Raw genomic sequence first — 16,085 nt, forward strand, 5'->3', positions numbered from 1 at the left:
CAGCTGGCTCTGGGCAGTAGGCGGGGGACACCCTGGACTGGTTGCCAGCCAATCACAGTAAGTGAAATACAGTAATTAAAAATAATCATTTACGTATTTCCTTCTGAGTTCATATTATGACTTTAAATGTGGGTTATGACCACAGCATGAAAAACAAATTATGCTTGATGTTGATGGACAAATGACAGCTGTGATCTAACACAACCCAGCACCTGCTGATAATCAGTCGTTTGAAATCAACTAATTAAATAGCTTCGCAGATTAGATTCTACATGACCACCTTTCAAAGTTTGCAAATCAATGTAATGCACAATAGTGGTTGAATAATTTTGAGTATAATAGCAAACGGCTTTACACAAGCACGCAAATATACACACGCATTCACGTGGATCTGACAGCAGTGAATAAGACAGCAAAGTAAAAACTTCAGCGCACAACATCTTGAAATGCTTGGGATTAAATGTCACATTTCATTTAATTCATTACTCTAGTAAAAAGGAAAAGCTTGTATTCTGCATTGCACATGCACTTACTTGCGTGATGATTGCAAGCAAAATCAATAAAGTTTAAAATACATTTGCCGTCTGTAACATCCTCTAAAATTTTGAAGAGATTTAAAAACACGGAAAGGTTGAAGACTTTCCTTCTGTTATATTGAGATAACGTTAGCGTCACAAAATGAAGAGTGTGTAAAGGTTTACCTGGAGGCATCAAAGCTGTCGTAGGAGCCCACAGTGTAGTGTCGAAACAGTTTCCGTCTGTCGGCACGGTCCGCTCGGGAATCTGGTTCATCACAACAATGAGATCAATGTTAATAGCCCATTATTGGCGTTACATCAATCAATATTTGCAGGAAATACAATCCAATTACTTGTAAACTAACACACTCACAACTGTCTCAGCAATGAATGAAACATCACATCTGCATTCAGTTTCCATAAATTGATGAAGAATTACACTAGGGTACAATTTGGAAAGGTAAAGGTGTAAAATTAAGATGGTTACCATCTATGTTACGTTGCTTCTGCCTTTGGCCTTGCAAAAGAGGACACCTTTTTGCTTAATGAGACAAAAACCTGTACATTTGTCTTTCCAACTTTGCTCAACTCTTCCTGTCTTTTGCTGCTTGGCAAGGGGCCACATGATGTTGGTTTTGTTATCTCCTGAGTCTGAGCCTGAAAGAATGAGTCTGGAGATGCCAAAACAATTTGCTGACTGCGACGAACCTCACAGTCGGTGATAATCATTTCTAGTGACTCTTCCCAAGAGTCAAATTAACATTTCATGCGATGATAGAATACACATCAGTCGAATAGCATATAAATAAATAAAAAGAGCATATCCAGAGAGCATCAATGTCGGATAATGAAGTTGAAAATAAATACATGAACAACAGCCCTACGAAACAAAACCGTTGGTAACGTTATAAATATAAGAAACTGTACAATTCCAGTTAACATGAATAAGGTCTCTGCTACCCTTTAAGACATTTGCTTCCAAAAACGTATAAATACGTTCTATTTTAAATGTTTTAAGTGTCCCAAAGACGTATTTATACGTTTTTTTTTTTTTTTTTTTTTTTTTTTTTTTAAATGTTTTGTATGCTAGATCATACAGAAGGCTTCGATGCAGTCTCTACTGCAGAGAACGGTTGAAGCAATGGTAGTTATTTCAAAAACGGTCAGAAGGTGCCAGCAGAGTATAAGAGATCAACCAGGGCCATGTTAAAACAAGCTGATTTCCCCATAGTTCTAAGCAGATTTGTGAATAATGATTGAACTTAGCTTTATTCTAATGCTAATTGCTGCAAAATGCAAACAGATAGAAATATACTTTGTTTCCTGATGAAAGAAGAGACTCTTATCTTTCATTTGGTAGATTCCATGTTTTTATAGCAATAGAGCACAATATTCTGTGGACCTTGCAAAACCTGTCAAAAATCCAGGAAAACAGCCAGGAGCAAAGGGGGTTGCTTCAGTGAAAATTGCTGGGAGTGAATGAGTTAATGACTTTACTCTTGATGATGATACAAAACAATGGAGGGTGTGTAAAATAACTGATTCCAGACAGCAGCACCTTCAAAATAAGAAATATTCAATGAAAATAAGACAATTTCATTCCACTGTAAAGATTCCTCTTGTTTTCTATGTTTGTCTTATTCAGGCCCTATAATGCGCTGTCATTTACTTCACATAGCCTCTCAGACCAGCTGTCACACTTTCACAGAAATGCCATTCCCCCTGATCCGGCTTACATCTTGCAATCTTTGCAGGAACATTTTCTTCTCCCCCTAACTCTGTGCTCACAGTGTCAGATTGGAGGAGGGAGGATGCGGCTGGAAGAAGATGATCAAGCAACAGCACAACAGTGATTAAAAAAAACAAAAAAAAACGAGGAGTGCTGTAAAGTTGATACAGTATATAAAATAGGAAAGTGACCCACTTGGTCAGCGTGAAGGTTGGGCATCAATGAACTATAGAACATCAGAGACATTTGTATTTTTCTTTTCAGATTCAGAGCTGTCTACTCTTAACTTGAAGTAACTTGTGAAATTTTGCACATTTTTAAAAGAGTAAAATACAGCTTGACCTCAGTCTCCACAATATATATGCATTATTATTAAATGTATTACTCCTAAATTTTGATGTGAATGTGTCTGCTGTGTAGTGACTGGAATTCCCCCAATAGAGGCTTTCCATGTAAGGGGCCGTCATTAATTGCTTGTTTAAAAATAAATAAATAAATGTGGTGTTCAAGGATTTTGACTCTAAATTAATGCACTAATTTTAACACCCCTAGTTAACAGGATGAATCTGAACTGGGCACTTGCACCTGTAGTGTAAATCCAGCCAGTGTCAATTATATGACTGACTGCTGCTCAGTTCAGGGTTTAAATCACCTCTCACCCTAAAATACCTGGGATATGATCCAGTTTCGCCGTGACCCTGAATAAGATTCAACAGGTGGACAGGTGCATATACGTGCTTCAGTGTACTTTAGGTACACTGTGCTTTCATTTATGGGGCTCCACAAGGATGCTAACCTGAACTTTAACAAAGCATGTCTAAGCAGGGCCTAATCCTGCTGCATCACAGCTATTGAATGAGCAGGATTAGCAGAGAAATGTGTGTATGTGCGTGTGTGTTTGTGAGTCAGAGAGAGAGAGAGAGAGAGAAAACGCGGAGAGATACCGAGGCAGAAAATGTGTTCTCTTATTATTCATGAAGAAGAGTGCACATCACCCAAGACTGTAATGTTACGAAATGTACTGAGGTTGCGGCGCTGGAGCCTATCCCAGCTGGCTTCGGGCCATAAGTGGGGTAGACCCCGAATTGGTAGCCAACCAATCCAGTGCACACAGAAATTTATGAACGTGCTGAGGGAAGTATTAGCAGATACAGGTACTGTGACATGAAAGTGACACTAACCAAAATAAACACAAGAAATCAATGGGGGTGGCCATATAATAACTCAATTCAACCGGGAAATACTTTTGGCATTCATATGTATTAGGGGTGTCAGGTGATTAAAATTTTTATTCGTAATTAATCGCATGACTTCAATAGTTAACTCACGATTAATCGCAAATTTTATATCTGTTCATTATATACAATAATATATTTTTCTAAATTTTCCTACTCTGGCAAAAGTGGAAACAATGTTAAACTAAGAAATATGGCTGCATATTTTAGTTATTGATACAGTAATTTCATAATAATTCATAAAATTGGGTTAAAATGAAAAAGCTGCACTGAACTGTAAAAAAAAATGAGTGTGATATTGATTTTTGTTGTCATTTTTCTGCCAATAGATGGCACAATTACATTTGTAAGATGGTGACAGCTCAGTACATTTTTGTTTTCATATTAAAAGCTATCTAATCTTTAACATGAAGTAGTCAAGTCAAGTTTATTTATAAAGCCCTTAATCACACAAAAGTCTCATAGGGCTTCACACGCCCATAGTTGACAAATAGCAACGAAGTAACTTGTGAAACTGCACATTTTTAAAATTGTAAAATACAACTTGATCCCAGTCTCCACAAATATATGCATTATTATTTATTCCTGCAAAATATTGATGTGGATGTGTCTGCGGCGTTGTGATTGGAATTCCCCCTCCAAGTAAGGGGTGGTCATTAATTGTGTGTCCAAAAAATTTGTGGCGTAAAAGGAACTTTAAATTAACACAAAAATGAATGCACTAATTTTGACACCCCTAATGTATATCTTTGTCCGACTCCCCACCTAATAAACAAGGCAGACGCATGCATGCCTGGGCCGTGACCTTAACTGCAGCTACAAGCCTTCAAGTATGATGCTATCCTTGACTGGGATGTTTTTGCACGCCGAGCTCGGGGCACTTTGGGTAGGACACAATATTAGAGGAGCTCTGCGCCAAAGGCCTTGGGTCAAACTGTAAAAATAGGCCACCCAGAGGAAGCCAAAGAACCAGAGATAGCAGAGCGACTTGTTTCCCATCTGCCTCGATCATTGGTGCCACACTAGCTTCGGAAATAGAGGAAATTAGCTGGGCTTTATGAGAATGTCAGTAATCAAATAATCAGAGAGCAGAATGCAAGGAGGTGGGCGAGTCCTACTTTACAGGGCAACATTTAGACATGCTTGAACAAGGATAACTTGTGATGTATATGGGACATGTAGCATTGTGTGGTACATCATTAGCTTGCATCAACTGGAAACCAACGCACAGCTGAGTTAGCAGGCCAATGCAACGCTTAGCTTTGTGAGACGCAAAGGCCGAGACACGTGAAGTTCATGTAGTGGAGAAAAAATAGCCAGTTACCATAGCATGGCCTTGGGAACTCGAGCATCCTACAATGACCTTGCCATCCTGCTTCGTACAGAACTACTGCTGCAGCTATGCCATTGACTTTACATTAATGTTCCATGCCCCATCAAAAGTCATCCTCTGGTTATTCAACTTACAGCTCCTCTCCTCAGTGGCCTTAGGCAGGATCTCCTCCACACAGTCGGCAGGGAACCAGCCCACCTGGCCACGGGCGCTGCCCTCCCAGTAGCCACCTTCTCCGATGCTCAGAACTGGAGCCGAGGCGATAGGGAAGGGGGAGGTGAAAAAGTACATCAGTCTCAATAACAAGAATAATTTCTTTAATAAGAACAAAAAAGTTTTCGTTCTGACTAGATCATTGCGATTGTGTGAATGTGTAAATGTCAAGAAAACAGACAAACAAAAAAATGTGACCTTTAAAATGATATTTTCTTATTAATTAATTGTCGTATTTTCGGCACTATAAGGCGCACCTAAAAGCCTTCAATTTTTTCAAAAGCTGACTATGCGCCTTATAATCCAGTGCGCCTTATATATGGATCAATATTGAGCCGCAACAGGTCTCGCTGTCAAGACGCTATCGGTGACCCTGCACGATCGGTGACGCGCATGCGCAGAAGATCCCGCCATCTTGGATCGCTAGCTAATACTAATACTTTACCTCAGAGAAAATAATAAAACAGCTGTTTGTTCATTTTGGGAGTGAATGGAGTTGCCAGAAAGCTGGTTTGTAATCTATTAATAAAGTTTGACTGACCTATCTGACTGTTTTGTTGACATTCCCTTTAGCGCAGCACCATCTAATGGATGCACAATGTAACCCCAGCCTCTACTGTAGCGTCTTATATATGGAAAAAGTTTTAGAATATGTCATTCATCGCCTTATAGTCGTGAAAATACGGTAATGGTTAAAATATATTAAATTATATATAAAAAATTATATAAAAATTATATATAAAATATATTATGTTAAGATATTAAAATAATCAATTCATGGTTTTATGACTCGATAACGGGTTCAAAAAGGAATATCGATTAGATATCGATTATTTGATTTTTCCTAATTGAAACAATAATTTCCAGTCTTACCTTTGACTCTATCATTCTTACAGAGGTTGATTTCTCCTTCAGCCTGGGGAGTGTACGGACGAACCACCACAAAATGTCTCCCTGGAACCGCACTGTACAGCTTCCTCCTGGTACCTTCTCCATGACTGCTGGGACTGACAAAAGCAGAAACACCATTGTTGTTACTGGCACTTCACACCCAGATACAGTGATTTTGATGACACGGTGACCAAATTTGTTCATACTTCAGTAGACCCACAATTGATCATACGGACATTTGCACCTGTGCAATATAGTCTTAATTTAATTAAGGGGAAATTCCACAGATACTCTGCTACATATTTGTGTTACACACCACAGAGATAATCAGATCACACACACAAGAGATATCAGAGTGAAGGAGGTGCACAAACAATGCTTGAGCGGATCAAGGGCACCTCAACAGTAGGCTATTTTACTTTTTGTCCACAGCAGGATTTGAAGGTGACCCTTCGGTTCCAAAGCCAAAGTGGATGAGCAATTGCGGTCCATTTACATACACCATTTGAAACAACATTCCATTAATATTAACAAGTTGTGTAAAGCTGGTCGCTGTGGATGAGCACTTGGAGACCACCTTCCACCCCTTTTCATGCGTCTGTGCGAGAACCTCGAAAACATGCAGGACTCAGGCCCTCGAGGACTGGACTTTGACACCACTGAACTACAGTAAAAGGGCAGTTTTGAGTTGATGTTTTTGGTATGTATGAAGACGCAGAGTATCACCCGACCCAAAAAGGAAAATAAAATAAAAATAAAAGCAAACTCTGAACAGGAAAACTGTAGCATAAAGACGTGCAAACCAGTAAGTTTTTTGTTTTTTTGTTTTTTTTAATCCAAATATATATATATATTTACAAAAAAAACACGTACTGGTCAGCACATCTTTATGCTCCAGTTTTCCATTGTATTTATTTATTTATTTATTTATTTAATAGGTCAGGCTAAAAAAGCCAGTAGCATCATTAATGCTCCTTTGTCAATTCCCTGGAGTTGAGATGAGATAATAACAAAGATCATTACAATGCCGGTTGGTAGGCTACAAGTGATATTGTAGCGCCTCTTACTGGTCAATCGTCATATTTCTACAACAGATGCAGTCAGAAGTAGGCTATTACATTCGAGTCCTAACAAATAAAAATGTCCTAAATGTATGAATGCGTGAAGCCTCTTGACGATAGCAAATAAGTGATTACATTACAGCCACCCTCAGCTATAAATCATTACTCAGTTTTTAGAATTAAAATGAAAGGAAAAATGTATATATTTATTTATTTACATATCGTAATGTATATATTTTTACTCCCCCCTCAACAAATCCAAGCAAAAGTCAAACAGCACAAAAAAAAAAACCCAAAACAAAACAAATAAGCTGTTTCTAATATAATGACATCAAGATTTTCAGAGTCACATGGACTCAAACAAGCAGGGAGGTGAAAACTGTAGAAGAGTGAAAAGAGTGAAGAGGACATGAAGGGAAAAAGTGACGGATTGAGATAAGAGGAAAGATTATTATTTTTTTTTTTGCAAGTGGGTCACCTTGTCCTGTAGACTGCACTCCCCGTCAAACCGTCATGGGCCTTTGGAGATCTAACCCAATTCAAATCCTAGTGTGCATATGACTGCTTGCACATTTTCTAATGGAAAGTCATGAACTGCATCCAACAGCAACTGTGTACCCCAAGCAACTAGAGACTCCATAAAAACGTAAATTACTTCAGTGACATGTAACACTTAGCTTATTTGATTGATAGGGGAACATTTGTGTGATACAACACAATTCAATTTATCCTTTTCATTTTGTTACTGTCTTAGATTGTCAGTGCTATTACTTCTAAGCTTTATTGAGCCAATCATTTACATTAGAAAAACCTTAGAGCACACCATGTAATAATTATACTTCTGCTACCTAATGGAAGACATTTAAACAGTTCTGCCGGGGGGAAATGGGGGTTGGCGACGCCTCCGCCCCCCCAAAAAAGAAAAAAAAGAAAAAAAACTCTTAAAGCAAAAATAATAGTATATATGTATATATTTTTAAATATTGGAGAGGAGGTGACATCTGCAAATAGGTGAATCCGTGGGTGATAAACCTCCAGTATGCGGGGGGTCCGGTGTAATCATTTTAGGATGAATGAAGGGAAATGGGAAAATTTCCCAACAGAGCAACATCTGATGATATCTCACGGAATCCTGGTTGGTAATCATTCCATTGCGTCGTATTGAGATACAACAGACGACGATTCGGCTAACATCACATTTTTTCGGTTTATTTTGTTCAAATTAGTCACTACATTCAACAATAATCCACAATCATTTTTGCAGATATATTCCAATACCTTAGAAATGGAAGTACATTGATAGAAAAGCAAATAATTCAAAATTAAGAAAACAAAATTGTTGCTATATGAATCTATTTAAAAGAAACATTAGCAGATTAAATCCAAATGACTTGCTGTTAAGCAGTGAGTAAGCCACACACATCTACTTCACTTTAAATATGCTGCAGGCTGATACACATTAAAATCGGGAACACTATGAGGCCGAGTTGAAATAAAATCATACACAGTACATGATTGACAGGCAAACTATATAAACTGATGTTCCTTAATTTCTTAAGTAGTGGTATAATAACATTGTAATCCATTCATCCATTTTCTTAATTAGCCGCTTACTCCTCAAAAGGGCCAGGGGGGTGCTGGAGCCTATCCCAGCTGGCTTCGGGCAGGAGGCGGGGTACACTCTGAACTGGTTAACAGCCAATTGCAGTAAAATTGTAATATAATATATTTTTAGGGGGCCCAATACTGGTCGTTGCATTTATACTGTAGTCGACACAGCATGACATAACTGCAAAAACTGGCATTATCAATGTAAACTTTCAAAGCCACTCAAAAGGGATAAAAAATACATGTGATTTTTTTTTTTCATTTTGTTTTACACATCTTTCATTAACATGTAGAAAAACATTAACTTACAAAACTGAGAAATGGTATTAGTGTATAAAATCCATCACTGATATGATTGCTGTGTTGTAAATGTGGATATGCTGACATCTAATATGTGCAACACAGCAGAACTGGCTCGGATGGAACTCGAATTGACATGCAAGGTCAGCAGGTAGTTAGATGAAAAAAACCATCAGCCATGCTTTTTCGCAATTTCCCAGGTGGCTTTGAGGTGCTAATTAGATAGTGTTGATTAAGACCAAGTGTGCATCATGTGAGCTATTATTGGACAATCACCAGAGAAAAGGAGTGAAGGAGAAAAAGATGTAAAGATAAGAATTGGAAAGAGGGACGTCATGTGTGATAACATAACACTGCCACACTGAAATAGCACAGATGGGAGACAAATGATATAATCGGGATTCTGACTACCAATGTCAAGTTGGTTGCAAAAGCAGACAAATGAATTCTGCAGTCTCAAGCAGTGTAGGTGATCAATTTTAGGATAACAGAAATATGCTGTTTTAAGACCAATATGTTTTGTTTTGTCTTGCCTATGAATTACTTTAAACCTTGCAAAAATAATGGCCATATTTTATCTGTTGTGACCAATTCTTCAATTAACTACTTAATTGTACCTATAACACTACTACTGTTCCACGGAACATTTTACTTGACTTATCTGGAACAATGTTGATCCTTGGTTTGTCCTAACATTCATCACATATTCATTTTCACCACATTTCATCAGGAAGCTGTTGCCATGACACCGCAGGTTTGACTGACGGCTGCAACACTGCACATGTGTGTCCGTGTGAGTGTTTGTTGCATGTTTGCTCACGAGTATGTTTAGTCTGCAACTAGCAAACAGCAACTGGGAGCATGGGGATGCCACAGAGAGTGTGGGTGAATGATTGATGAAGAGGGGGTGCGGGTACAATGGGACGAAAAGGAGGAAGGTGGGAGTCGTTTAAAGGCGGCTGGGCGGACAAGCATGGAAGGTTCACACTTGTCATGCAAGCAAAAAGACAACATTTCATTTTTGTCTTCATCTTATCTGGAAATCGACAGCCACTACTTTTCTTAATATTTTGGACGGCAAGGAAAGAAAATACAAGTTAGATGTGTTTCCTTTCACAGCAGAAAACTGATGTGACAGATTCATTGAGGTCGTTTCATCAGATATTGCAAAACATTCAAATCTCAAACAATAGACTATCCTCAACAAGATGCCAATATTGTTTGTGTGCAATTACAAACAGGCAGATATATACAATAATAATATTCAATCGGGGGTCCTCATGTGACAAAGGTACAGCAGATTTAATGTTGCCAGGTTGAAATCCCTAATTGAGATAACGGGTTCAAAATTGTGGTCCTTGCATTGAAATACCTCATTTTGAGAAAACGGTTTTACAATTTTGGTCCGTGCATATTTCAAATGTCCAGAGCAACCAGTAGGAAAACGATATTGAGCCCAAATTTAAGTTAATTTAAGTTAAGTTAAGTTAAGTTAAGTTAATTCCAATATCAGGTAAGGAACATCATCCAAGATTTGAACCCTTTAAAAGTTTAGGAAGTTTGACCTCTCAACAGATGAAATCAGTCTCAAGATCATATTAACATTACAATTCATCTTCTGAGGCATCAGCCAACGTTTGGCTATTTTATTGTTGCTCCTTGTGATATTTTCTTGCTTAAATGAGGTCATATTACAGCAGTGGGAGATTTAATTTAACAATTTTGTGTGAATTAAAAGATTGTTTGCCATTTGGTGTGTACGTTTATTGATAATTGATCTTGGATTACGTCTCAAATGCATTTGGTCCATATGCTCTACGTGCATTTTGGGCCATGAGACTCGCTCTGGGAGGACCAACATGATAATTTTTCATCTTCAAGGTTCATATTTCATAGCTCATATTTGATTTGAATTTCATCCCAGTTAAAAGAGCATAAAGTGAAAATGTGTGGTGATATACTGCGATGCAGGCAGATGGTTCATTTGTTACGCGTTGATAAAAGGCACAGAAAGAGATTTTGGAATTGAAGATTATTCTGTTTGGATTACAAACCTGCGCCATGGTACCAATGACGGTGTGCACTTCCACAACAACAACACGGTCGGATGCTGTGTTATGTCGTGCATCATTGTGTTCACTGTCGTGCTGAATGGACACTTTATGGTGTATTTTCACTTTTTTTTTGTTGCCATGTCCATTTACATCAATCATTTGTAAAGTGACATTAGAGGAGAGAAACTCCGGGTTATTTCAAGGCAGGTTTCCGAGACATGCTACTTGCTAAAGTCGGCTAAAGTTGCACATTCTAATATTTGCATATTTTCATACACTTCTACTGCAATTGTAACTTTTGTGCAGCTGGGAAATGAAAATAGGGACCTCAAGGGAGCTATTTTTGGAGAATTCTCAAAATCAACATTTTTGTCCAAACAATCTGTTTTTGTGTCTAGCTCAAAATTAAACATGCTTGAGTACTTTGATAATCTGCATCTGATTGCATCTGATTATTTATTTTGTATTGTTGGCCGTCGTGACGTCACGTGTTTGACGTTGAATTTCAAATTTTTCCACATTTGGTCTAGATTGGCTGCCTCGGAACCACACCTAACCACTCATTTCGACTCTGTTTGATGGCTCGGCCCAGACCAGGCTCACAGCCGTGCCACGCATCTGAATATTATGAGGATCTGGCGACTTGAACGGATCAGGCACAGTCAGCTGCATTTGGGGTAGTGGCCAGCAAACTGTGATGTGAAACTGCTTATTTTTAGCCTTGATACAATTTGATGCACACAGTACAAGAAAGAACCAAAATGTAACACAATTTCTACATTAAAATCAGCAGATGGAATGCAAGGAAGGAAGATTAGGAGAGAACAGTTAAACCAACAACTGTTTTGAAGAAATGTGAAGAAGCCTGTGCAATTTATCTGCCAAGAAACATTATGTGCTCAAAGTCCCAATATTCAGGTATGATCCATCAGTCCTCAGCATACTGCTCCAGTTCCACAAAGGTAAGTATGAGTTAAGCTAAGTCCTCTCAGCATTCCGAGGATTCCTACTGATTGGACATGCCTGAAAGGGAGCCGCATGGTGGAGCATCAGGGGTACAATTGACGATCACACCACCCAAGCTGGCTTCTTAACACGTGTAGAAGCAAAGACTTTGAATCCCCACTTGGCGGACGGAGAATTTATCTATGTATGGGCCCAGACACCTGTGACGGAAACAATTTTCATCTGCTTATATCTGCAAATGTGTTCTTTCCAATTAAGTCCAGGATGTCTTGAATCAATGAATCCCACCAGAATGTGTGAAAATCTCAAAAATGAAAAAGAGGTGAAGTAAAACTTGATTGGATTTGAATAGCTGTGAGTTGAGACATGCAGCCCCTCTGTCAACAACAACATCACTGTGTCGACACCCCCGACGATTTTGGTGAAGCGTGTCATACGACATGATAGTGATGTTTTGTGAGACAACCGTCCTCCTCCGTTCCTCTGCCCTTCTTTCAGTCTCCATTTAACATGATTGTAAACTCTTCATTCTTTTCTTTTATTCAGCCATCAACAAAAGCCTACTCCTTACCGCTGTACTTTCACAGCTTCTCTATAATGTGCAGTGTACCTCCCTCCCTTCTATGAATTTGTACAGAGAGTGGGTAGTGTTGGTTCTGCACAGTGCTTCCAAATGAGTCCATCTGCCAAGGAAGAGGAGGAGGAGGAGGCGGCAGAGGAAGAGGGCAGTGAGCATGTGTCTTAATCAGGATTGACAGTTACATCGCTCCAAGATAAACACCCGTCACACTTTAATCCTCCGCCGATCACATGGTCTCGCTCTTGCCACAGATTGTGGACGGACGCAAACAAATCAGGTGGAGGTGGTGCCACACACAAACAGATAGCGTACAACATGCCCTCTTTATTGCTCAGTAATGAGGGCATGCTGTATGTCTGTCATGTTTTGGTTCTGTTTAGGGTGGGTTTTGCTTTGTTTTTGTTGGGTTTTTAGTTTGTCATGTTTATGTTCTGATTTCCTGATTTTCCCTAGTCTCGTTAAGCCTTTCCATGTCCACCTGTGTTTGCCTGCCCTTCCTCATGTGCCAACCAATCAGCAACCCCTTCCACTTGTGTCTTGCCCAGCTGTGTCTCGTCGTGTGTAATTAGTGTGTGTACTTAGTTTTCGGTTTTCGCTTCAGTTCTTGTCGGTTCATTATTCTTGTTTCCCCACGTTCATGTTGCCAGTGTTTTCGTCTGCTCCTGTATAGTTTTCCCTCTGGTATTTTTGTATTCGTTGTCACCAAGCCCTGTTTGCTACTTTGGTTTTGTTGGATTAAATTTACTTCTTTTTTCGCACCTCTGCCTCCCTGACTCGTCCGCCTCCTGCATTTGGGTCCACCACCACACTTCCGCGTTCACGACAATGTCAGTGAGCTCCGATGTGCCATGAAGACACAGTTGGAGTTCGCTTCTCACCTCTCAGTTATTAAATGCATTGCTTTAAAGTTTAGGTTCACCAAAATTACAACAAAAAAAAGTGTTACCTCAAGTCCAGCAACACATTCTGATAATGTTTCTGTGATTTTAAAATGTTGCCTCTTAGTTCTGTAGGAGGTGCTCATGGTGTTTGCGGAAGATGGACGCCCAGATTTGTTAGGATTACTTTAAAAACATCTCTCGCCCCTCATTGGGCCGGATCGGACATTTGGTGTTGGTATTGTGTGCGCTTATAACGTGTTATAATGGATTTCAACGACGACGTGCGTTGTATACTCGATTGCTCGTTGCCCGGGGGTAACAACCAGTTCTCATGCAACGATATGGATCATGCATACACGGCGGCCTTGGCTCTATTGCTAAATCGCTTTGTGCTTAAAAAAACTTGTTATGCCCTCAGGAGGCAGATCCAACACGAAACCGAGTGGCCCCGTACTCTTCCTTACTCCATGACTGGGCGGGGTTCTCATGACTACAGGGAATGCGCAAACAGTGTTTCCACTTGTTTTTATATAACTCTGAAATACCTCTGCACATACAGCAGCCTGAAAAGCATCTGAATGTGCTTTTTGAGGCTGAAAGCACTTTTTTATGTTCATCCATCTTTTTTTATATTATTTGAAATGGCCAGATGTGAGGTAAATTTATATGGTTTCTTTTCATGAGGCTGAAAATAGTCTGTTTTCTTGTCAATGTCAATGATGTCTTAAGTTATTGTTATTATTATTATTATTACTATTATTATTATTATCATTATTATTATTATTGATGGTTGTTCCGATTGCCCAGCAACCAGTCCAGGGTGTCCCCTGCCTACTGCCCAGAGCCAGCTGAGATAGGCTCCAGTGCCCCCCGCTACCCTTGTGAGGAATAAGCGGTCAAGAAAATGGATGGATGGATGGATGGATGGATGATTATTATTATTATTTTATTTATTTCATATTGCACATCAACTTTTGTTTTGAAGGAAAGTTGATCAAAATAAAGGTGCCTGTCAAAGAAAGGTTCTGCACGTTTTACAGTTCCATTTTCCTCTTTTTAAAGTTTTTTAAAATATTTTTTTAAGTAAAGTAACTTAAAAGTACTTTCATGATTGAATAACTAGTAAAGTAATTAGTTACTGGCCTTCGCTCAGCCAGGCATGCGCTCTGTAAAGGAATCAAAGCTGCGAAACGCGCCTACGCAGAGAAGATTTTTAGAGTTTATTTTATATGGTATTTTTATGTTGATCTTGTTATAGATTGGTATGTTGCTGTTTTTCTCCTTTATGAATGCATGGGGATCCCAAGTGAGAAAGCGCTATTTCCTTTTGTGTGCACTGCTGTTGTATGTGCTACTAAATGACAATAAAGTTTGATTTGATTTGGTTTTGATTTGACATGGCCCAATTGAACTGGCTGGCTGACTGGGTACTAAATGGTACTTCAGTTATATAGTGCTTTTCCACCTTACAAGGCCCACAAACCGCTTTATATTCGACTACTCAGAGCAGTTCTACATTACATTGCAAAAATGTAAGCATACTGCATTACTGCAATCATACATTTATATTGATAAATATACAGGATGTGCCAGATCAAGATTTGATTATAGAGATGTAAATGAGAGCAGCAAAATATTGTTTCATATTCGCCAGTACCTGCTTGGTCAACTTAAATTGGGTTTATTCTGTATTCTATAAAGATACTCTGAGTTGACGCTCACCTGGGTTGGCGCTGTGAGGGGATAGCCCGTCGGGCCTCCTCCCCCAGTCGGCTCAGGGAGGGTGACCGGCTCCTTGACCCCCTTCCCATGGTCCGAACCACCACATTGCCATTGGGGCTGCCGCTGGGCATCTGCTGAAGCAGCTGAGGTGACAGGCTGCGATGTAAAGCTGAGGAGCCAGGCTGCGAATGACCCTGCTGGGGGGCCCTGTTGGTGTGTTGCTGAAGATGGGGTCCCCAGTTGCTGGGCGAACCGTGCTGCTGGTACTGACCGACGGTTAGGTTGTTGTCACTGTTGGAGCGCAGCAGGACCCGTGGAGCCGATAATGATGCGGGAGATTGGCTGTTTCCACTGCTGTTGCCAGATGATGGCCCTTGCCGTCGTTTGGAGTATGCTGGAGCCTCACGGAAAGGCACTGCAGGGAATGGAGGGAAGATATCAGAAGAGCGTCCAGATCAATTTTTTGTGAAAGGGACAAATAGGAATAGATAGGGCAAATGCTTGTCAAGCAAATGCTGAGAGGAATGCTCTTCTGGACAACTGTATCTGTACACACACACAACAGTTGGGAACAACTTGAATCCTCATTGCATGTAAAATTCACACTTTTATAGATGCTCTGCTTTCCCTATCGACAGACAAAAACTAGATTGGGAGTTCTGGAAAGTCTTCACACTGACCTGATTTACCTAAAAGCTACAATAGCTACAATATTGAGTGTGCACGGAACGTGCATGTGAAAATTTTACAATAATAATCCTCAAAACCGGTGTCCAACAAAGCTCAAGATTTTCTTTTTTTCTCAAAAAAAAAAAAAAAAAAAATCAAGTCATCTCCACAATAAATTCACAACCTCTCTGAAAGCCATAATGTATCTTCACAAATAAGACCTCCACTTTTAATTGCCCTCCATCACTGACAACACCAAAGTTCCAACTGTCAAGAATGTTGGATGAATTCTTGACAACCAACTATCTTGGTGCGCCCACATCTC

At 39.5% G+C, this 16,085-nt stretch overlaps 1 protein-coding gene across 1 annotated transcript in view; it reads right to left on the bottom strand.

Moving 5' to 3' along the window:
• The window catches only part of shank2b (SH3 and multiple ankyrin repeat domains 2b), a 149,310-nt gene that overhangs the window by 67,578 nt on the left and 65,647 nt on the right, over nt 1-16,085 (bottom strand). Inside the window, exons 12-15 of the mRNA XM_077519293.1 lie at nt 15,092-15,506; nt 5,902-6,035; nt 4,950-5,063; nt 702-783 (exon numbers count right to left, since the gene is read on the bottom strand). Of these exons, the coding sequence (XP_077375419.1) occupies nt 702-783; nt 4,950-5,063; nt 5,902-6,035; nt 15,092-15,506 (745 nt within the window). The remainder of the gene's footprint in view (nt 1-701; nt 784-4,949; nt 5,064-5,901; nt 6,036-15,091; nt 15,507-16,085) is intronic.

This window comes from Festucalex cinctus, chromosome 4 (assembly GCF_051991245.1).
Source record: "Festucalex cinctus isolate MCC-2025b chromosome 4, RoL_Fcin_1.0, whole genome shotgun sequence".
Lineage (NCBI taxonomy): Eukaryota > Metazoa > Chordata > Actinopteri > Syngnathiformes > Syngnathidae > Festucalex > Festucalex cinctus.